Here is a 24,480-nt window from a genome sequence, read left to right as displayed (position 1 = left end):
GACAGAGGGCTCAGAATCCATCTCAACTTCATTCTTCTGGCTGAAGAAAGTGCCAGTGCGAGAATGCTTCATGGGAAGAAGATAAATGGCAAAAAAATTTACAAGAATTACAACTCATTGTAACTTTTTTTTAGGATAAATCACAGGAAATCACATTTCTGCCCCTTAAGCTAACAAGTTTTGCAACCTTAAATTATAAACCCTAAATGAAAATATGAAACAACTTTAAATTATTTATGGTTCTAATATTTTTACTGTGCATCCTCTCTGATCAGATGTTCCCCACTCTACGTAGTTGATTTCTGTGACAATTGGATTATGTATTGGCACTGTGTTAGTGTTGATTTCAACTTTCACTAACTTGAACGGTATCTCCAAGTAAAATTTTATTTCTTAACTGGATTGTATTTAGACTAGGCAATAATTAATTAGGTAATAAAGGTACAGCTCTGTCATTAGACATTAAAGCCAAAGCTTATTCAGGTAGCTGAACTGTACAGACCAAGAAAGTCGCAGATTTAATCCTTCGACTCTACTGGGGCTAATTTTGGCAGTGGCAGCAATATGCTCGCCTGAATTGGAGGGTTGGAAATTGGGGATTCTACTCTTGACTGCTGTCCAGTAATTCCTGCTGGATATGGATACCGGATGAGGGCAGGATCAGGCCAGCTGTGAAACAATCCACTAATACACTGCCTCAGCTTGCAAGTGAACAGCAGCCAGTTATTGGAGAATGGTCAGAGCCCACAGTATGATTTGGATGCCTTCATTGGGGGAGGGGGTGGGTGGAGAATACTGGTAGGGAATAAAGACAGGAAGACAAAACGCTAACCTTGGCACCCTGTCTTTCCAGTCTCTCATAACATTAAACTAGCATACAGCGTAAATGTTTCTCATTTAATTCCGCATGAAGAGCTGTGTAAATTGTGGAATGTGGCAATTCATTACACAGGACACTGATTGGAATATTAAAATAGGAAAACAAATTATAATGTAGATTGAGAAAAAACATCTTCAGTATTTGCTTCTTTCTAAGGAAAAGCTTACAAGTATGACTTTTGTGATCCTTGGAGTATTTATTTGAATATATGCAGCCTTAAACAATCAGCACTTGTTTGATTTTGATATCGCAAAGTTGTGTGTCAAATGTTTTCCGGTTCGTGCTGCTAGGAAATGTTGAGCAGGGTGCCTGTGATTTCCTAACTTGTGCAGCTAGTGAACTAGGCTCTGCATCACCAGTGCAACCTTTGGATGTTACTCCTGTATCGTATATTTAATGTGTCCTGTCTTGTTTTTGTTCAGGTGACTCCAATACCAATATTGAACCCCCTCAAACGGGTGGAGAGTTACCTCGTATCACAATTGTGTGCAGCGATATATGCCTACTTGAAGGATTCTCATTTGAAAGTGAGTTAACAAATAGTTTAGTTTAGATCTGATGTCTAACGAAGGAAGATGCCTCAGTAATTTTCTGCTGTTACAAAGTTTGAAAGTAACCTAAAACATAAGCATTTCAAAATTTACAATCAAAAGGACTAAATCTCAACAGATTTATAGTTTTTGATTCAAAATCAATTCATAATGTTTACCTGATAAGTTTATTCAGAAGACAGCTGAGCCAGATAGATCAGATCCCATGAAACTCTCTGAGTATATGCTGTTTTGATTGATCTCAGCCAGGGCAACACTGTGATTGCTACAATTGGTCTCAGCAGCCTAGGTAGGAAAAATTGTCCCGAGCTCCCCAATCTGATCAAGGTGACCTATGATAGAAATATATGTGGGTGAATGTCTGGTGAATGCAAGTTGGGCTGCATTAGCCCATGGTTGAATAACCTGCTGACATTCCCAGTTGAGCCTCACACTTGAATGGGATACCACAGGACAAACGTACTCAGGCAAATTGTTGAGGGAAAGAAAATGACTGCGTCATGTCACAATACATTGTTCACTATCTTGAATATATGAGCTATAGTAACACCCATTAATAAATAAAGGCCATGGCCACCAATCTGCTTTGAGGTTGTACATGCATGTCTTGACTCTTATTAATGAGCTCAGTTAAAATGTGAGTGTTTATGTGAGATGAATCACATTGAAATGAGTAACATCTGCTTCCACTAAACTAATCGAATTAAGGCATGGTATGCAGTTATAAGGCCCAAAGTACTCCACTTACTATTTACAATATAGGAACTGGATAAATGAATAGTTGGAATCCTGTTTGCTGCTGTAAACATCACAAATTAAATAAAGCTAGCTTTCGGAAATCCTGCATTATAAGTGAGTTTCCAAAGTCGAGACTCTAGCCATTACTTCTGACTTGACTTTTCCTGCCACTATGAAAGGCAGGGTGATACATAACAGTTACTGGCAATTAGCTACCACCCAGATTTACTCAAAGTCCATTTGTTCTGTCTTCCACTGGTAAGAAAGCTGTTTAATAATCACCTTTATATCATTTTTCCTCAGTGAGGAGCATGTTTACCCTTTAAGTCAGCAGATTCTGGGCTCAAGCTCTACGACGTGGCATCATCCAGGCTGACATTTCAGCACAATACTGAGAGTGCTGAATTTTCAGAAGTGCCATCTTTCAAGTGGCATTTCAAAAGAAGCTTCTGTCTGCCTGTTCAGGTGGATTAAAGGATCCTTTTTCAATAATTAAATAAGAACATGGAGTTCTGGTGTCCACACCAACAACCCTTCCACAACCAATACCACCAGAAAAAGGGCCTACATTAATTAGTCGACTATCTCACTTGCAGTTTGGGGGACCTTTTGTGCAAATTGGACTACTGCAGTTTCTCCGCATAGGTGATTGAAATGCTTGCTGAGGATGTGATAAGTTGCTATGCAAATTCATTGAATTTAGAAATTAGTAAGGGAAAGTATGCTAAAATAAATCCAACCCATCCAAGGCTGAAGACAAGTTTATTTCAGGGTAAAACATCTCTTGCCAGGCTAGTCTTGTGTCTGGGTGTTGAATTGGCTGGGAAAGATGTCCATTTCCACCCTGTTCTCCGGAATTTAAGAACTCAGATTCTTTGTACCAGCAAACTAGATGATGACAGCTGGGAAGGAGAAATAGGAAAATATTTTAAATATTTTTCTAGTGCAAGAGTTAGTAGAAATGACTGTTAATTTAGGCAGGAGAAATAATACAAAATAGGACAGACAGTAAAGGAGACATGGAGGGAGAATCAAGCATAATTAATGTGCTTAAATTAGATTTTTAATCCCTTTTCATTTCAAGTGTTGTGTTCTGTGAAATTAATATTAAACCATTATATAATATTTTGCTGATATCAGTCTCAATTTGAACTATGGTTCATAAAGTAAAAACTTGCAAAGCCCTCCATGCCGGGAAGACAAGCCATCTCCCTGGATTAAGGTATAAATAGATTTTACAAACAACACGAGTACCAGCTGCTGTACCTGCTGAAACTTAATACTCATGTACACTTAATTTGCACTTATGCACACGCGCTAGGTAAATGGCTGGTTACTCCTTGAGTTCTGTATCTTTTGAAACCGACTCTTTGGATGATGAAATAATCTTTGACTAAGAGTTATCAAACGCAGCACGATGAAGCAGGGAGATTATGACATGCACTTTTGACTATAAATCTCCTCCCTCTGTGACTATCCCATTAGACTGCGATTTAAAAAAAAATTATTAGTGAGAGCCTGAACTCTAGTCTGGAGGAACAGCTGTCAAGAATACATACAAATGAAGCAAAAAAGCTCCCTGAAAATCTGAAACATTTTTTTTTAATTTACTGGACCAGGGTGGATGTGCAGAGGATGTTACCTCTTGTGCAAGAATCTAAAACTAGGGTTCACTGTTTTAAAAATAAGGGGTCGCCCATTTTAAGTGGAGATGAGGCGAAATTTTTTCTGAGGGTTGTGAGTCTTTGGAACTCTCTTCTTGAAAAGATGGTGGAAGCAGATTTTTTTAAAATATTTTTAAGGCAGAGATGGATATATTCTTGGTAAGCAAGAGGCTGATAGGTTATCGGGGGTAGGCGGGATGCAGATTTGAGGTTACTATCAGACCAGCCATAATCGTATTAAATAGTGGAGCAGGCTCAAGGGGTCAAATGGCCTACTCCAGGTCCTTGTTCATATGTAACTACAGATCAAGTCAGTTAGCATTTATAACAGGAAAAGGCAGATTCATGTTTTGGTCACAACCTACTTTTGAAACCTGATGAAAGGAACTGAGAAAAATTAACCTTTCTTTCCCATTGTCAGCATTGCCTGACCTGCTCCGTAGTTCTAGTGTTTCTGTTCTAATTTTAATAAAGTATTCCATTCGGCTCCTACAGTACAGTGATATTTTAAGTGACATCTCTTTCTCCTGATTTCAAACATGACTCTCTCTCTCTCTCTCTCTCTTCAGCTGAGCTATTTTCAATTTCCAATCCGCAGTAGGAGTGAGGGCTGGAGTCAAGAGTAGAGTTGCCCTACATAAGATTTGATCAGGGGTAACCGATTACTCAAGAATTGGAGTCACAAGCTATTTAGTTTAAAGGCTCAAAGTGGTTTATTGAGAAGTAACTATTCAAATAGAACACACAATCAGAACAGAGAAAATAGACATACACCTTGTGACAGGTGAGAAGGTTTACTGATCCTGGATCAGATGTATGGAATGGTCTGGTCTCTGCTGCCTGCCCAAACAATCTCTTCCTCGGCTTTAGGCAAATTTTCCCTTCTCGAGTGCTTGAAATAGCAACTCATATTGATTTTATTTTATCAATTCCAATCTCAGAAACAATGATGTCCAGGCTTGGTGGTTATATTTGGTGTTTTTACATAAGAGACGAAAGCGCACGCAATTAGTTTGGAGATGGCTTTCAATATCCCCCCTACTTTGAACACTTTGTCTTGGAAGATCACATATGGCCTGAATGGGTTTAGGACAAGTCTTTAAAATACAAAGCCTTCACCATGCTGTAATGTTTGACATCTGCAGAAAAATTCTTAGTGCAGCAAGAGGTCTAACAACTTTGAGTGTTCATCCAGACCTGAAAATCATTGTCGCCGTTTAAAAGAAAAATAAAGAATCCATTGTGGCTCTGCCCAAGAGTCAAATGGATTAATTTGTCCAATCATTTCTCTCACTTTAGAAACTTTAATAACACCCAATATGTAAGTTTACACTCAGCAATAAAAAAAGTTGTGTAGTGAAGTAAGTAAAATAAAACAGTTATCAGTGGAAAGGTTATCTTTTCTGCTTGCTTGCAAGAAGACAGAACAGAACATTCTCAGATGCTACTTTACGTAATTTTAAATAATTCAACTTGAAAAATAACCCAATTCTATTTTAGTTTTTCCAAGTCCTTAATTTCCAATTTTTAAGAACTGTTACAAATTTTTAGAAAGTCAGTAAGACCACACACTTTTAATTTAAATGGTATAAGGTAATAACGTTTTCTAGCCCAACTAAAGCAAAGTGTTTTGAAAAGTTCAAATTGAATTTCTACTGGCCGCCCAAGAAAACATAATGTCAAGCAGAAGCTTATCTTTTGTGAAACAACCTCTTTAGTGCCTATGACAGTAATTTTTTAAATCAAAATGACATCTGCATCTTTAACTTAAAATATAATTTGTTTTTTCAATCCCAATTTTGGATGTACAATCTTATATTGAAATGAAAGCACTTGACAATCACATGCACACTTTCATACTTTCATGAATCTCATAAACTTCCACAAATTCTCTTTCATTTTCACACATACTGAAATCCCAGCATAGATTAAAATTTACTTTCACTCACTAATTTTAAGGTTTCATTTCGTTTGGCACAGAAGCTGGCAGCATTTTGGATCAAACAGAAACTGTTTCCAGACTTTTTGGCTCCTTCCTCAAACAGTTTTCAAGTTCTGGGTTTGTGAACAATATCCTGCTTTAAAACGATTCAACAGTAGCTCAAACATATGGTATACTCTCAGCTGGGTCAGACGCAAGGAATATCCTGGTGTCTGCTGTCCATCATAATGATCTCTTCCTTGTCTGTAGACTGTTCAGGGTGGAAATCTGAAGTTGGCAACCCTAAAGAGGTTCCTTTTGTCCATGCTTTTTCATTCTTGACTGCATGTTTGTGTACTTTATTTTTAGGGGGTGGAAGGTATTTCATGACAGTCACTCATTCATTTACACCTTCCATTCAGCTGTCCAGTTACCAAGGGACAGGTATCCAAAGTATCCCCTTCCTATTCCAGCTCCTAGCTAATTCAGTCAGCCTTCTGCTTATTTCTTGTTTGGGCAGTTTATTAACCTTACTCAGTTTGTTTAGATATGGAGCATGAGATCCCACCTTAGCAGCCCGGCATGGCTTGCAGAAAGGCCGATGCCTAGAGTCATGTTCTGGGCAGACAGCACAGGCATATGCTGCGCTGATTCTTTGTCAGTTCTGGCAGGCTGCTGCAGAATCCTTCTTTTAATAAGAGGGTCATTTCTATAATATTCAATTAATTTCTTAAGATTTTATAAGATCATTAGGTAGCCATTTAAAATCAGTAGTAGGTGCCAGGGCTGGAGTCAAGAGGTGGAGTTGCCCTAGGAATGGAGTACAGTGCTATTGGTTTTAGTTTTAACTGCATACCACTCCTCTGCTGTTCTGACGCTTAAAGGTAACATTTGCTCCTGAAATCAGGTTTTCACAGTTCAGTTTTAAATTTGAGAAAATCCAGTAAGGTGTGGAGATTTAAAATTAATTTTTAAAAATCGTTGCATTGGCATTCACATGGTGCCTTTTATCTCTGTTGAAATAAAGAAAAAACAAAGAGCTGTGTTTCTATACTTCATTTCACAATATCAGGACATTCCAAAACATTTTACAGCCAATGAAAACTTTTAAAGCGTGGTCACTGCTGTAATGTAGGGAATGTGTGAACCAATTTGTGTACAGTAAGGTTCCACTGAACATAATGAGGTAATAACAATATCATTTGTTCTTAGTGATATCGGTTGAGCAATAAATTTTGGCCAGGATAATGGGGAGAATTCACTATCTTTCATTGAATAATGCCATGGGATCTTTTACATCCACCTGAGGGGGCAAAAATGGTCTCAGTCTAACATTTCATCCATATATGATACCTCCTACAGTACAGCACTTCCTCAATATTGCACTGTCAGCCATGATAGATTATGTACCCAAGTGTCTGGAGTGGGATTTGAACCCAAAACCTTCTGACTTGAGGCGACAGTGCTATCGCTGAGTGATAGCAGTCAAATGGCTCAAAGGCGTTCAAACAAATTAATTTTGGAATGCAGTGGTATGTAGTCAAAGAATAGGAGCTGTACTGAAGCGTGAAAGGAGAAGCACCATTTAGAACTCTCATCACTGGATGCACCGTAGTGAAAATACAACACACGAATGAAACAGTTTGTAAAGGCACATATGTCTTTGGTTTCTCACAAATAATTATTTGTAACTTACTGATCATTTCATAAGCATTTCTTTTTCTTTTCAGGCCCTACACAGAATTTGTTGTCTATGCAGCAACCTCTCTCTACTAGACATGGAGCACCTCTGCAGAACAGCAGTACTGCTCCAGAACGTCACCAGCAAGTGCCCAATAAAGCACCACTTGCACCCATGGCTGGACAGTATGACTTTAACTATTACCAGAACAACTACCAGGCAACCGTCCACAACTTCATCAGACCTCCTCTATGTCCTACATCATTGGGTACTCCTCAAGGACCTGGTCAGATGTACCCTGCACTTCCCTTGGGTCCTAATCTGATCACTGCCAGACCTCAGTTAGAACCTAAGTTTGTAAGCACTCCTCCTCAAGGTGGTTATGTTCCAAGTGGTGGACACTATCCAGGTCAAGTTCCCTACAATGTACCTTCTCAAAGTACTACTCAGGGTATTCCCCCTCATTCTTCTCCTTATACTGGCTTCTCTTATCATCAAACTATGCCTGTTTTCAATACCCAATATAATGCTCCTTTAACCTCACAGACTGTTCATCCTGCTACCAGTCAGCCTTTAGTTGGTGTCTTACCCAGTCATATGAAACCATTGCCAGAAACTGGGCAGAGACCCACCCAAGCATCTTTTCAACCGTATACTGTTGGAAGTACTGCTGCATCATGGCATCCCTTACCCGGAGCATCAATGACAGCACCAACTGGTCCTGTTACCAATCCTGCTGCTGCTGCTTCCTCTGCAAATAGCCAGACTTGTGCAGGTAGGGGATATTTTCTATGATTTTTTTCAAGGGAGGGAATGAGAAATATGTGGTGCAGTTTTTTGATAGTAACAACAGCCCTATGTGTAAACTGCATTTTTACCCTTTGTTGATGAATCCATCAAATAGTCCCTAAAATTTACAGGAACTCCTTAGTTTCTGAAGTGTTTCCAACCAACATAAGGTTTAAAATTATTTTTAAAATGATATACATAGCATTTTTCAGATAGTTTGCATGTTTTCTTTTCATTTTTCCCAGAAATTACAGTGGTATTGATTTATATCCTGTTAAGCCAGAGCAGCTTTGGATTAAGGTGTTAAAAAAAATCAAAATTGCGTTGCAAAGCCCAGTATGATGCTCCCTGGTATGAAACTAATGACAAGACTATTTTCTACTTTTATTTTTTTTATGTGCCCTTCTCTTAAAAGATGGTTCTCTGCCACATCCAGCCCCTCTGTCCCAGCCAGCACTACTTGGCACCTTTGTGTCTGACAATCCAACCAGAAATGACACCCACCTGCCATGAAAGAGACAGAAAGCAGGAAACAATAAGCCAGTTATACAACAATGACATCTGTAATTGGGAAAATACTGGAATCAATTAGTAAGGAAGTAGTAGCAGGACATTTAGAAAATCATCATAAAATCAGACAGAGTTAACATAGATTATGAAAAGGAAATATTTGACACTTATTAGAGTCATTTGAGGATATAGCAAGCAGGGAGAATAAAGGTGAACGTATAGATGTGGTGTGTTTTGATTTGCAAAAGGCATTTGACTAAAGGCTACATAAAAGGTTACTACACAAGATAAGAGCTCATGGTGTTGGGGTGATATATTAGCATGGGTAGAGTATCGACTAACTAACAGAAAACAAAGTCTGGATTTTCGGGTTGTCAAACTAACTAGTGGATTGCCACATGGATTCAGTGTTGGGCCTCAACTATATTAATGACTTGAATGAAGGGATTGACTCTATTGTAGCCAAATTTGCTGAAGATATGAAGATAGGTAGGGGAGCAAGTTGCAAGGAGGACGCAGTCTGCAAAGGCATACAGATGGGTTAAATGAAAACAGGTTAAGATAGGTTAAGTGAAAAATTGCCAGATCGATTATAATGTGAGAAAATGTGAGCTTGTCCACTTTGGTGGGAAGAATAGAAAAGCAGAATATTATTTAACTGGAAAGAGACTGCAGAATGCTGTGGTACAGAGGGATCTGGATGTCCTCGAATGAATCACAAAAGGTTAATATGCAGATACAGCAAGTAATTAGGAAGGCAAATGGGATGTTGGCCTTTATTGCAAGGGGGTGGAGTTTAAAAATAGGTAAGCCTTGGTACAACTGCACAGGGCATTGGTGAGATTGCACCTGCAGTACTGTGTACAGGGGTTTTGGTCTTCTTTAAGGAGGAATATGCTTGCATTGGAAACAGTGCAGAGAAAATTGACTAGTCTAATTCTTGGGAGGAAGTGGTTGTCTTATGAGGAAGGGTTAAGCAGCGCCCATACTTATTGGAGCTTAGAAAAATGGGAGGTGATCTAATTGAAACAGGTAAAGAGTCTGATTGGGCTTGGCAGGGTGGATGCTGAGAGGAATCTAGAACTAGGGGGCACAGCTTAAAAGTAAGGAGTCTCCTTAAGACTGAATTAAGGAGGAATTTCTTTGGAATTCTCTTTCCCAGAGGGCCTTGGAGATTGGGTCATGGAAGAAATTCAAAGCTGAGGTAGATAGATTTTTTAACTATAAGGGAGCATATATGAGGAGGCAGGTAGGAAAGTGGAGTTAAGGCTACAAATCAGATCAACCTTGGTCTTTTTGAATGGCAGAGCAGACTCGAGGCCAAATGGCCTACACCTGCTCCTATTTCTTTTGTTCTTCTGTTATCAAGTGGCAAGCGCTATTGCTCCCTGACTTCACACCCTCCATTCTTTGCTTTTTTATCACTTGTTCCTACACTGTCCACTGCTAGAAGTCACATGCCTGGGAAGCAGTAGGAACATGGACAAGCACCAGAGGATTTATTGTCCAATAAACTGAAATAATTTTATATTTTTACTTTAACAACACAAGTAGAAAATGAGGCGGAATTTGAGAAAAAAGCCTGAAAGATTGGTGATCCAGTATTTTTTTTAAATCTAGTATTTACATAACTTCTGCAATTAATGTAAAATCATTAATTGTCTCAAAGTAAACTCCTTAATCATGGAAATTAACTTAGTTGTGGAGAACCAGTAGACATGTGCATCAGTAACTTAGGAATGGAACTAGGTTAGATGGCCTTCCTTGTGAAGGGTCTGGAGCATCTGGTTGTCAGCTCTTGTGATTATTGTCGGTTTACAGCTGTTCAAAAATAGGTTGGAGGATTTTTTGGCTGAGGCTGATCTCACTGCATCTTGAAGTTATGTGGGATGTTGGATGATATTGCTCATGTTGCCTGTGGTTTCCTGGACCTTATTTTCATCGTCTTCTGAATTTCTCAGAATTGTCTTTTCCCCTTGGATTGGCTTTTAAATTCTACTTTCTTGCCTCACAGGAGATCATGTGGTTGACGGTAGGAGGGAGTGGGGTGGAGGGGTCATGATGTTTAATTGCAGCATGACTATGGAGCAAATTTGATAGACCAGCTGCTCTTTGCTGTTTGTCAATTTTCTATTTTAAGCATGTTTGTACTTCACAGTAACTGAGAGCAATTAGTTGCACTGAGCAATATGGCAGACTTGAATGACATTTTAAAAAAAAACACTTTTGTTACTTGTCCCGGCATTCTGCTCTGCTTCAGCAAGGCCGGACCAATTTCTTACTGCTCCCTCTCCCCAACCATCCCCACCCAACCCGCAAACCCACCCTTTCTATTGAAATGTGGCTAATCCACAACAGCTGAGACTTAGGGAGATGAGCAGCCCTGCCATATTAGAAATCAAAGCCATTATTTGCTTGTTCTTATGATCAGTGGCATGCAAGAATTGTACTTATTTTTTGCAGCATCCTATTTGGAATTTATTATCATGTATCTAATGTGTACAGTCAAGTCACACAAATTGTTTGCAGTCAAGCTCTGTTCTGCCTTTAGGTCCACCCCCTTCAATGCCGCATCATATCAACCAAAGTTACCTACCTGACAGAGCAAAAGTAGCAACGCTTCCAGTTGTTGGAGCACCTCTTGCACGAGGGCCACCACCATCAGCTAATCCACCCGTATCGGCGTCTGCATCACAAGCACTTGCTTCAGAGGCACAAGAAGGTAAATATTGTTCTATTGCTATTTATTTACCTCACTTCTCTTCTATCCCCCTCCCCGCCTCCCCACCACTCTTCATCCCACAAACACATAGAGATGATCAATTTGCGCTATTCTTAAAGTCCATGATTAAAATAACTAATTTACCAGAAATAGTTTATTTAAGGTGATCAAGAGGCAGGCAAAGATGACCGAGGGACTGTGATTAGCTGATGCAATGAAGTGGGCAGATACCCCTTCAGGCACACTCACAATCCACCTGGCAAGAGACCACGAAATGCACAGAGTCATCAACCTCCATAGCAAAGAGAGAGAGAAAGAAATGGTAATGGGAATTCTTGTCCACTGGTTAGGTGGCAGTTCATTTCTTTGAAGATAGTGAACCTGAAATTGTTAGGTGTCCTGTACATTCCTGAGATACAGCTCTGTTTTCAACAAAGAATGAAGCTTATTGGGCAAATGAGTGAAATGAAGGGTTTAGTGCTCCTTTTTCAGAGATTGTTGCAGAACTTGGCATCTCCTTGTGAAGTACTGAAGTGATGTTTATTTTGCCACCGATGGATCTAGTACTCATTGCTGCTGTCAAGAATCACCAAATTGTCTTTTATTCAGTTGTTTTTGACAGCTGTCTTTTAATAAGTTGATGGTCTTAGTCCTTACTTCTTAGAGCTGGCAGCAGGTTTATCATCCTTTTATAGAAAACTATTCACTTCAAGATGCTGAAGAATTGGGAAATTCAGTAATGATGCTACTTATATTTGGGAGTAGTTTTGTTGGAATCTTATGCTGATACTAATATTGACTTTGAATGCAATCCTAAACAAAACATTTTCATATTTTTATCCCCACTCTGACTTTTCTGTTAGCCATTTTCCTATTTTCTCTCTTTTCTGTGCTCCCTTTGTTATCTGTTACTTTACACTTTCTTTCTTACTTTCCTAATGTTTATGTACTAAATTTAGCTTTCTTCCCTTTCAATTCTGGAACTGGGACATAAGACAATTTTGATCTTGCTGAAAATTGCTTGCAGTATCTTATTTTTTAATTCTTTCACGGGATGTGGGCATCGTTGGCTAGGCCAACATTTATTGCCTATCCCCTAATTGCCCTTGACAAGGTGATGATGAGCCACCGTCTTGAACAGCTGCTTTCAATGTGATGTAGGTACACCCAAAGTGCTGTTAGGAGGGGAGTTCCAGGTTTTTGACCCAGCGACAGTGAAGGAACGGGAATATAGTTCCAAGTCAGCATGGTGTGTGGCTTGGAGGGGAGCTTGCAGGTGGTGGTGTTCCCATATATCTACTGCTGTTGTCCTTGGTGGCAGAGGTCGAGGGTTTGGTAGGTGCTGTTGAAGGAGTCTTGGTGGGTTGCTGTTGTCCAGTTCAGAGAAAACCTGTAACATTCAACTCCTCCATTTGTCAGGATACATCCGCAGTTGTCAATCTGCTCAGCACTCCTCGACTCCACCTTTGTCCTTGTTGCTAGTAAAACCCTTTCACTTTCCCAGCTTGATATCGCTCTCATCTTTATCTCTTCAACTTCAATCCCACCAAACCTGAGCATAATTAGCTCATGACTGGATTGTACTAAGCATTTGGATTAAGGCATCACTGGTAAGGCCAGCATTTGTTGCCCACCCTAATAGCCTTTGATCTGATTGGCTTGCCACACCATTTCAGAGGGCAGTTAAGAGTCAACCACGTTGCTGTGGGTCTGGAGTCACATGTAGGCCAGACCGGGTAAAGGACATTTTTTAAAGGACGTTAGTGAACCAGATGGGTTCTTACAACAATCGACGATGGTTCCATAGTCACCATTTCTGAGATTAGCTTTTCAATTCCAGATAATTAATTGAATTTAAATTCCACCGGTTGCCGTGGTGGGATTTGAATCCTTATCACCAGAACATTAGCCTGGGCCTTTGGGTTACTGGTGCAGTGATGTTACCACTATGCAACCATCCTCCTTCAATGTTTCTCCTCCATTGCCAAACTGAGTAATTCAACTCTTAACTATCTAATTTTAGCTGGAGTACTTTCAGCAAAAGCTTCTCTTCCTGCTCTCCACACCAGCACCTTGAGTCCTCCTATCCAAAGACATGGGTCAGGTTCCATATGTATACTGTTGACACGAAGCTCTACCTCGTCAACACCTCCCTTGACCCAATTGTACGTAATCCCATCCACAGTCTCTGTGTTATTTGCCTGCTTGCCTGGCATCTAGACCCGGATGAGCCAGTTGAACATTGGGAAGACTAAAACTATTATCTTTGACCCCTGCCAGACTCTATGCCTTTGACACCCAATTTCTCCTCCCAGTCATTATCATAAGCTGAAATAGTCTTCATAGTCTGTTTGACATTGGCTAAGCTTCCAACTGCCAAGTCATCTTCAGTACAAAGCCTACCTACACAACATGCCTGTCCATGTCCATCTGCTGTTGAAATCCTCAGCCGCGCATTTGTCACCTCCAGACTTCACTATTCCATTCAAAAACAGAAAATGCTGGAAAAGCTCAGCACATCTAACAACATCTATGGAGAGAGAAACAGAGTTGACGTTTTGATTCTGTATGACCCTTTAACTCTGTTGCTCTCTTCTCAGATGCTGTTAGACCTGCCGAGTTTTTCCAGCATTTTCTATTTTTGTTTCAGATTTCCAGCCTCCGCATCTGCTTTCATTATTCCATTGCTCATTCAGGGCTCCTAGTCTCCACCCTCTATAAACTGAACACATCCAAAACTCTGCTCTCTACATCCTATCTCTGTAACTTTCTCCAGCTCTACATACCTCTAAAGTACTCTCCATTCCTCCTCCTCTGACCTTTTATGTATCTCATACTCCCATCTCCCTACATTAGCTGTCATGAATTTAGCTGTCAAGACCCGACTCATGAATTCCCTCCTTATACCCCTCTGCTTCCTTCTCTTGCTTCTGGCCCCTCCTTAAAACCCACCTATTTGACCAAGCTTTTTTCCTTATTACCTCTTTTTAGCTTTGACTGTTGTTTGATTATGCCTCTACAAATTGCTTCAAAACATTTTACCATGTTAAAAACAGCATGTAAATGCAAGTTGTTGATTTTTGTTGTTGAGGTGAGGAATAAATGACACCAGGAAGGCAATTCTAAAAAGTGTTTTTGTTCAGAAGACTCTCACTGTATAAATTTTCAAAAAAGATTCTGCCATAAAAATATATTAAGGGGGCTCACCAGTGGGAAGACTGGCAAAATGACGTGTGACATACCCAACATCTTTCTGCAGCAATGCCATTTTGCCAGCTGTGGGAAAGGTGACAGACCAGCCGATAAGGGCCACTTCCTGCCTCTGTCAGGAAGACCTGCCCCTTGGCAGCTCCCCCAGCGGACTTCGGTTGGGGTGGTCCCTCCATTTTAGACACTTTTCTGCCCACAGAGTACCACCCCTGGCTGCTCATGTGGCAAAGGTGCTGCTGCTTGCTCTGTGACCTTCCTTCCCTAGTCAGAGCCTGTGTGACTGGTCCCGGTGCCCCCAGATCCCACTTACCTGACTTTGAGGGCACATGTCCGTTGATGCGCTCTCATCCTGCAGGTGCAGCCCCAGGAGTGGCCACTGTTACTTGATTAAGCAGGAAGCTCTTAATTGGCTGCCTCTGGCAAACTGTGGTCCTGCTGAAGCGGGGTGGCCTCCCCTCCCCCCGCTCCTTCTCTCCAGCTGTCAGCATGGTGGGAGGGCTTCTGCTGCCTCAGCTAAATTCCAGCCATGGATTTTTTAAATTCCATTTTTTAACCTCTGGAGATTTACAAATTCTAATCTCCTCATCCTTAAACTACTCAGTGATGTCACTAATGGGTAATGCCCCTCACTAACTCAATTAAATGCAGAGGAGGCAGCAACTCCTGAAAAACCTGAGTAGCAGGACTGAACCATGAACTTAAAGAGTAAATATTAATTGAATATCAATTCTGAAAAATGATTAGATATCGAAAACAAATCCATCAATTTATGTAAATGACGACAAGAGTGAGAAAGCGATGAATTTTTTGACAATCCATCTGCCAGCAAGCAAACACAAATGCAAGGGCAATTTAGATGAATGTTGACTGAATATCTAAAAGTGAATAACCTATTTAAATTTGACCCCCTTTTTAAGTTTCCATTCTCCCTGTTCTTGTTGTTCAGTATTTTAATACTTTGTGTTTTCTGTGATGTTGAGGTTTAACAAATGAGTTTCAAGCTTACTAGACTAAGCAGGTGCTTACTTTAGCAGTGAGTGTGCTTTTTACCAAATGAAAATAGGATGTAAAACTATGTGTTATGCCTTGATATGCAGTTTCAAATTGGAGACAACTCAAAATATACTTAGATTTTTTTTTACATTAAATAGGAATTGTTGAAAACTGGAGAGGCTAACAAAAAATGAATGCTTAGTAAACTCTTCCATGTTTTTTCTCTATCCTGACCCTTTAGATGCGTTTCCTTTCTAATTGACCTTTTTACTTTTGATCATTGCATTCTTGTTTCAACTCTTAGTTTGCACTTGCCTATTCAGAGATTCAGTTTGGATAATTTGTGTAGTTGCTGTTTTCTATTTAATGTTGTCCTTTCCATCTAATTACAATATTGCTTTATCAGGCAGTATCTAAACAGTTCATTGCCCTGAAATGATAAAAATTACCTTCTTAAAATAAAATGTATTTTTATTATGCTTGGGCTTTTAAAAATTAAATCATATGAGATAATAAAACACATTATCATTTCAGTATTTCACCTTGTGGACATTTCCCATTCTTTCTCTTACATATTTCTTTTTCAATAACTTTCCTTGGGGAAAGGAGATCATTTTCTTTCAAGAGCACAAGCAAATAGATTGACTCACATCAAATCCAGATCAACTGGGGTGCAGGGGGTGATTGGCTTTTAATTTTCTTTAAATATATTGTCACTTACACATACCCTTCCTCCCTGTTGCACTGTTAGGCCAATAACACATGTTTTCTCTTTCAAGACTACATTTGTTGTCTCTGTTTTTAAGTGCAATATTTTTTATTTTGTATTGGATTGGCCCATTGCTTTTGAAACACGTCAGGGGAAGGAAAGTGGGAGGGGAGATGGAATAATTTTCCAACACACCCAGGTGATGGTTTATTAATTCATATTTTTGGATGAAACCAGGAAGCAGGTGTGAACGATTGAGAGGTAGGTGTGTTCTGTGGGAAGAAAGTAGGGATGGGGGCCACCCTTGGGGTACAGAGGAACCCACCTGGAGGGATGGTTTTGAGTCAGCATTTGTAGTCTTGTAAAAATCATGTAGTTCCAAGCTTCACCACTTGTACACTGGTGAGATCTAAACATTTTTTTTTATTTCAAAAGGGAGCAAGTGAGACGAGCTGTAGTCGTTTTGTGGGAGTGCCTCTGTTGCTGTGTATAGTTCGCATCTATTAAATGGAGTGTAATTGCATCATTCACTGAATTAGGTTATACTGATAATCTGTATACTGTCTACTTTCCAAAGACTCATGTCTACTTTCCAAAGTTGAGCTACATTTGTTTTGAATTGAAGAAGGGAAACCATATTGTATTTGTCTGTTGCAGGTTGCTCAATAACATTGCCATTTAACATCAGTGTAATATCTGTTTTACATTTCGGTAGACAAGCTTGATTTTTAACTGTAGACTGCAAAATTCATTATTGCATAGTTTTCTGAATTATAATTTGTGCTTTCATTTCTGCTGAGAATTTCCATCATCTATATAATCTCTGGGAAAATATAGTCAATAAACAACTTGCAGTTGCTTCATCTTCTCAGCTGATAAGAGAGAATCTCAATAGATGCTCTTTTCAAGCTGTGGGCTTTTTAGGGACCAATTGTCAGCATTTATGTTTTAAAATTCATTTGCTCATAAAAAAATAAGAGAATGAACCAAACTCTGTTTTGGGAAGTGTTCTAAAATGTATTAGAGCAGAGCAGTGAAGAGACAAATCTCCACTGGGAGCCTGTTGCAAGGGAATAGTGGTTAGCCATCCCTCAATGTTTCTTGTTCGCAGCCCCAGGGATTTCATCTGAGTTCGTTTAATTCTAGCCATCGCTGTATTCAACCTAACGAAGCCAGTTTTCTCAGGCTTTTATTAATCTTCATTTGGTAATGTATTCCTTGGCTAAACTTTAACTTTTACATCAGTAAATTCAAACATTTACATTTTAAAACAAATTAAATGTTAATAATTTAGCTGATTTTGACGGTTTCATGGCAATATTCAACAGTGGTCCTTTTTTATGGCTTCCAAAACAATGTTGAATTCAGTTAAGGTTTGTTTTGCATATTGATGTTCTGTCCATCAGAAAACAAACATTCTTAATCACTTTCTCCTTGGAGGATTGGAATTTTAAGTTATATGCAACTGTTAAAAATGGTTTCTCCGCCTTTTTTATGTTTTTAAATTCTGTACTCTACTCATGGGAATTAGAATAAAAAAATGTGAAATTGCCATGAAAAGTTGTCAATTTTCTGGAGTGGGATGAGAAAGCAATCCACTCGGCTTCACACAGTTAGAAAGTACATCAGAAACATCAGTTCTTTTTGTTAACCAAGTGCAATTACAGATTGTGCTTGCAAAATTTTGTGATCGTTTAACGCCTCCTCTTTGTTCTCCCACCCCTGTCTCATCTCACCGTTAACGGAGAAACACCATATCAGTTAGTGCAAGCTGAGCTGCAGTGTTGCCAATATAAAGGGATTGTCAGTGTTTTAGCTTGTTGGATTGGCAGTAGCAAAAATTTTCAGACTGTCCTATGCTTTTGGCTTTATAGCTGTTTTCAGGAAGGTTAAATTTAGGTGTTAATTTCCAACTGTTTTTTGTGGTCTCCTTTTTTGTGGAATTTGGGATTGTGGGACATTTTTCTTGTTTTAAATTTGAAGGGAAAAAAAGTGTCTTTCTTGTAATTAGGAGTTTCAGCTTTACAACATAAATAGTGAAGTAGTTAATCAGAGTTGCACTGGCACTTAAAAGTTGATTTGTATCTGAGCCCTTAGAACTGCAGAATCACCAACACATCACAGCAGTGCTGGATGACATTCTAGATCTTGGTTACTGGAACTGTTTTATTTTAATTGCACTTGTTTTCTGTTCATGGATACTGCTCCATCTAATTAATTTTGATAGAGGGCCGTTTTGCTAGTTTTTTCTTCTATATTTCATTATGCCTTTATCGACTCAAGACTCAGCTTTGGTCATAGCTTCGCTGACTCTAACTTCCATAACTCATTCTGAATGCTTTAGGCTCCCTCCTTATCCTTATAGTCCCTTCACTCCATCATTGTGACGTTCAGCTGCCTGCTGCATTAGTGTATTGGCTTCATGATTCATTTCCTTGCCTTCAAATCTCAGCTCACCTGAGCTTAGCAGTCTGACCCTGTCTTGCATGTCCACACATACCATCTGCTTCTTCATCGCTCCGTGTATTTCACTGTGAGTGGCCACACTATGACAATGCCTATTTGTAGTTCCTTCTTTGCATCTCTCCACCTTACCACTTCTGCCTTGCTCTTAAATAACATGCCTCTTTTCTGTTTCCCCCTTCTTTTTTTTTCCAATAAATTATAAAGATTTTCCTTTGCCCACCTATTTCGATTATATAAAAAAACCCCACTAGAGCTATACCTTGAGTGCCCTACCATCCATTCTTAATTAGCACATTCGTTTAGATAATATCACCAACTTTAACTTTAACACCTATGTGTTCTATTGTACTATTGTCGTTGACATCTTTTGATGATCTGCTTCTTTCACTGCTTGTTTGTCCCTACAACCACACCCCCCCCCACCTCTCTCTCTCTCTATCTCTCCGCCCCCTACACACACACCTTAAACCAGCTTATATTTCAACTCTTTCTTGGACTCGAACTCAAGTTCTGTCGAAGGGTCATGAGGACTCGAAACGTCAACTCTTTTCTTCTCCGCCGATGCTGCCAGACCTGCTGAGTTTTTCCAGATAATTCTGTTTTTGTTTTGCCTCTTTGACTATTCTTTCTACTGCCCCCTCTATCCACCACTCTCTTTTTTGCTCCCTTTACCCGACCCTACCCCTATCCTTCTGTTTGGTTTCCACAGTTTTTCTCCATCCTTTAAAGCACTCTGAAGTGTACAGTAATTTTTTTCTCTCTATAAGAATGCAAGTTGTTTAGATTTCACTTTTTTGCAAGTCTACATGATCCTGTTTGTTGATATCCATGTGTCATAAAATTTATTAGCTAATATTGTACTTGTGAGCGAGAACTCTTATTTTTAGACATTGAAAAGATCTTAAGATTCCAATATAATAAAATTGGTTTGTACAATTCAGAGGTTATATTTTCTACACTTTAAAGGTTTGCTCTATCATTTCAGGATGGTGCTGTTTATGTTACCTTAGATTGGACCTCAGATGAGGACCAAGCTGGCCAGCAGCAGCCTGCTACACAGCAGAGGGGGAGCCAGCAGACAGGTGGTTTGCTGTTCCTTGCATAACATTGTGCAACAGCAAGGCTGTTCACACTGCTACAAGGGATCTCATTGTTAACAGAAGATTCAATAAGGTTGCACCAGTACCTCCAGAAAATGGAACGATTGCTCTTATCCCTTCCCCTCCATAACGCCTCTAACACAAAACAGTCCTGTGACAATGAACCAGACTTCCACATCATTCCAGTCAGTTCCCATGAATTCATATCCCCACATTCTTCATCAAGCAAAGTAGAAGGCACTTAGCGTAAACTAGACAAGCTGAAAATATGGTGAAATGGCTTGATATTTATTTGGCCTGAACAAATAATAAATTTATCAGTGCAATATTTTATCAGACACCTGTGTGCAGCTACAAAGCCTTACTCCTTTTTTGGCTACTGCTACGTGATGCAACCTGTGTGGCTTCAGCAGAGCCAGCGCCAGGCTGCTTCAATCTCTGCTCTAACTGCTCAGATGCTCTTGGCCAAAGCCATGAATTCATATCCCCACGTTCTTCATCAAGCAACCTAGAAGGCACTTAGCATAAACTAGACAAGCTGACAATATCAAAGCATTTTTGAGCTCTTAAAGATCCTGCCAAAGACTGCCCCTACTGGTGTCTGTAAAGCGGCAGACTCCATCACCAGCAGACAAAGCTGCACGTGGGCAATAGAATCAGGTGGGCTATGGCTGAGAGGTCAAAGCACTTTGAGAAAGGTCATGGGAGTGGGCTCCATTCGGTGTCATCTTTTTCATGGGCCAGCCGCGTTTCACTGTGCCGGTGAGCACCTTGGTGCCTGTCAGGAAAGCCCTGTAAGGCCAAAGTTGGGTATCTGTCAACATGTTTAACATGGCAGACATGTTAACCACCATCCAGAGCATGTGTAGTGATGTTAAAGCGTGCATGGATTCATTTGATTGGAGGCTCTGTCATTTAGTGTGTTCGAGACTGAGATTGATAGATTTCTACATACTGAGAAAAACCAAGGGATTTGGGGATAGTGCACAAGAATGGTGTTGAAGTAGAAGGTCAGTCCTGAACTCATTGAATAGCAGAGCGGGTGTGAAGGGCTGAATGGCCGACTTCTTTTTTGTTCTTTATAATATGGCAGTCCATAATGCTGGACACTCTGTTCATGGAAGAATACAGCATCTCAGTGGGATTTGACACCACCCCTCATGCTTGAGGTGGACTCCTCCAATTTTTGTACAATTGTGTAAATTCCACTTTGAAAGCCTGTCAGTGCATTGCACATTCTCTGCTGGTGTCCCATGATTTTCTTCTTCATCAAAGGCCTTTAAGGTACAATATCGATTACCAGCTGAACAGAGCTTGTGCCCTCCGATGTGGACTCTCCGCTGCTGTGCTTCTCGCCACGACCTGCTCTCTCTCAGTTATGAAATTAGACTCACCTGGTGAAAACACAGCTATCTGCCTTACTGGTCCCACCAAAGTGCGAGTATCTGAACTGATACATGGCACATCCTCAGAAGGAATCCTGCTGTGAGGAACCTTTATCCGCAATCTCCACCAACGGCTGCTGTATAGGTGATGGTCCTGAGGGGGAGAAGAATGAGTCCTGAAAAGGTGAAAAAGTGTTGTTATTGAAGCCAAGTCAACGTGGGGTGCACCAGGAAGATGATAAGGTGTGAGTCGTAATGTGCCGAAGTAGACGTGACGAGACAGAATTAGGAGATAGGGTAAGGCAGATGTATTGACCTCACGTTTCCTGACCTAGTTAGGACATGAAAGCACTTGTGTACTGAATCCAGCAGTGTGTTACCATACCCCTGCTGCTGACCACCTCGGCTACCTTTAGCCATGGTTTCTTGCTCTCCATTGCAGACTTCTTCCTCCCATTTGTAGAAGGGTAGAGTATATCTCTCCGACATCTCTCAGTCTTCAGCAACACACTCCGGGAGGTGCCACTGAAATTAGGTGTAGCTTTGCTCTGTCTCTCTTCATTCTGGTACTTCCTTCTCTTTGGTTCCCAATTTTAAACTCCTTCGAAGTGCATGTTTGGAGTGACCCCATAAATACTGGAGTTGCGATTATGCCGTGTGGGTTCACATTACACTCACTGCCACTAATTGGACAAGAAATTGGAAGTAAAACTATAATGAAGTGGTTAAGTTAAAAAGTCATTGCCAGATACACTGCATTTGCTTCTGGGTTTGCTGAGCGCTATTGGACCCTCTTACCCCAACATACCCAGTAAGTTGCAGAATTAAAATTAGGGCCAATGTGTCCACTTACCTTTATATAGTTTTTAATTAATAAATTGCAAAAGGCAATATTTGTTTTCATAATGCATAAAAATCCAAAGAGTTGAAATTTGCTCAAGTTGGCAAAAATCTGATTTTTCTTCCCTTATTGTTTTGAGACAGGGCTGGTGGTGAATAATTTGTTTGAAGAGGGAGTACTTTTGACCTCTTTGAGAGAGTTTTATTTTATTCATTCATGGGATGTGGGTGTCACTGGCTAGGCCAGCATTTATTGCCCATTCCTAGTTGTCCTTGAGAAGGTGGTGACGAGTTGCCTTCTTGAACCGCTGCAGTCCATGAGGTGTAGGGTGTACACACAGTTCTGTTAGAAAGAGAGTTCCAGGATTTTGACCGATTGACGGTGATACATTTACATTTCTAAGTCTGGATGGCGAGTAGCCTGGAGGGGAACTTCCAGGTGGAGGTGTTCCCATGTGTCTGCTGTTCTTGTCGTTCTGGATGATAGAGGTTGTGGGTTTGGAAGGTGGTGTTTTAAGAAGGCTTGGTGAGTTCCTGAAGTGCATCTTGAAGATGGTACACATTGCTGCTACTATGCATCGGTGGTGGAGGGAGTGAATGTTTGTGGATGTGGTGCCAATCAAACAAGCTGCTTTGTCCTGGATGGTGTCAAGCTTCTTGAGTGTTGTTGGAGCTGCACTCATCCAGGCAGGTAGAGAATATTCCATCACACTCCTGACTTGTGCCTTGTAGATAATGGACTGACTTTGGGGAATCAAGAGGTGTGTTACTCACTGCAGGATTCCAAGCCTCTGACCTGCTCTTATGGCCACAGTGTTTATATGCTAGTCCAGTTCAGTTTCTGATCAATGGTATAACCCCCCAGGGTGTTGATAGTGGGGATTCGGTGATGGTAAGCCACAGTGTTTATATGGATAGTCCAGATTGTCTTGGAGTTACTTAACCTGTCAATGTGATGATGTTGAATCAATCAGTAGAGATCTGGCAGCTTATCTCGGATACTACAGTGATCACACAGAAAAGTAAAATATTCAGCTAATCAACAGAATGGACTAAAAATGAGGATAGAAGCTTATAATGCTAATTCCTTGCTACTCTAAAGAAAAGACCATTGACACATATGCACGCACAAATTCAACTTCCAAAGGCTGTGGATGTCTTACAAATATGGTTCACTACATGCATTTCCTAAATCCTTTTATTATGGAACTAATGAACTGTGTAAATCTATAGAGTTACCAAACCTTATTGAGATCAAAAATAAGGAAAAAATTCTTGAACTGTTAGAAATGTAATCAGTTAATAGAACATTGTCTAGAAATATCTGATATAAATTGTGCAGCATTGAGAGTTTGGCATCACCAATTGCAATTTAAGGAGGTAATGCATTCATCATTGGAGTAGTTTTTGCATGAGCAATGCACTGTTGAAAGTCTTTGGAAAGATAATTGTAAACTTCTATGTAATGCCACATTGGATCCAGTGTTATTATTGTTAACCACTTTGATTTTCTGAAGTCTAATAATAATTACTCGTTTCTATAGAGGGACACTTGGCCTTTTTAATTGGAAATAGAAATATTCTTGATGGAAAGTATTTCCTGATTCCTGTGTTCTCAAATTTTCTTCTATTAAAAGGTATTTGATTTTGCGGGCTAATGGATATTGCGACTGTTTTAAAATGTTGCATACAAATTCTATTAAATTTGAGGTTTATAGTTTTGATACCCTTGATATTTCAGACACTGGCTATCGAATGTGCAAACATACTTGTTTCCAATGACAACTGAAGAACCGTTTGTTTGCAGATACGGTTGACTTGAAAGGGCACAACTGGCAATGCTAAAGTTCAGTTGCAAATGCAGCATAAAGACACTCTGCATACATTGCCACAGAGATCTTGTATATGGTGAAGACTTTTTTCATGATAAATTAAGGAATAGAACTGAAGTACTAAACAGTCTCATGGCAATTCTTCATTGTAATATTTCAACATACTGAATGAACTTTATATTTTCATTGGGAAAATAATGAGGACACTATTTACTTCAATGTTTCAGATGTTGAAACAGGAAACCTCTGCGACTTCCAAATAAAGTGCAGTTTATTCTTCTTGTACACATAGCCAAATTATTTTTTTGTGGGATTTTCCTTTTTTTCACTTATTAATTGAGATGAGGGGAATTTAGCTGCAGCTAGCTAGGACAGTATTGTCTACTAGAATGGATATATTGAATTGTTTATAAAGCAAGTTTGGAGATTCCATCTTTTTTCCAGTTATCTTAATCCTAATAATAGTTGTTTGTCCTTGAATTTATTGTA

The 24,480-nt window shown here is 39.8% G+C and overlaps 1 protein-coding gene across 3 annotated transcripts in view; it reads left to right on the top strand.

Annotated features, from left to right (window-relative positions):
* The window catches only part of LOC121278687 (protein transport protein Sec24B-like), a 111,550-nt gene that overhangs the window by 9,172 nt on the left and 77,898 nt on the right, over positions 1-24,480 (top strand). For 2 of the 3 annotated variants that reach the window (XM_041189050.1, XM_041189034.1), the window contains exons 2-4: positions 1,303-1,407; positions 7,485-8,210; positions 11,286-11,456. In XM_041189050.1, the coding sequence (XP_041044984.1) occupies positions 7,508-8,210; positions 11,286-11,456 (874 nt within the window). In that variant the 5' untranslated portion in view covers positions 1,303-1,407; positions 7,485-7,507. The remainder of the gene's footprint in view (positions 1-1,302; positions 1,408-7,484; positions 8,211-11,285; positions 11,457-24,480) is intronic. The other variant, XM_041189043.1, reaches the window with a different exon arrangement.

Source organism: Carcharodon carcharias, chromosome 1 (genome assembly GCF_017639515.1).
Source record: "Carcharodon carcharias isolate sCarCar2 chromosome 1, sCarCar2.pri, whole genome shotgun sequence".
In the NCBI taxonomy this organism is placed as follows: domain Eukaryota; kingdom Metazoa; phylum Chordata; class Chondrichthyes; order Lamniformes; family Lamnidae; genus Carcharodon; species Carcharodon carcharias.
The sequence above is the reverse complement of the archived record's forward strand: the minus strand, read 5'-3'. Positions and strand labels throughout refer to the sequence as shown.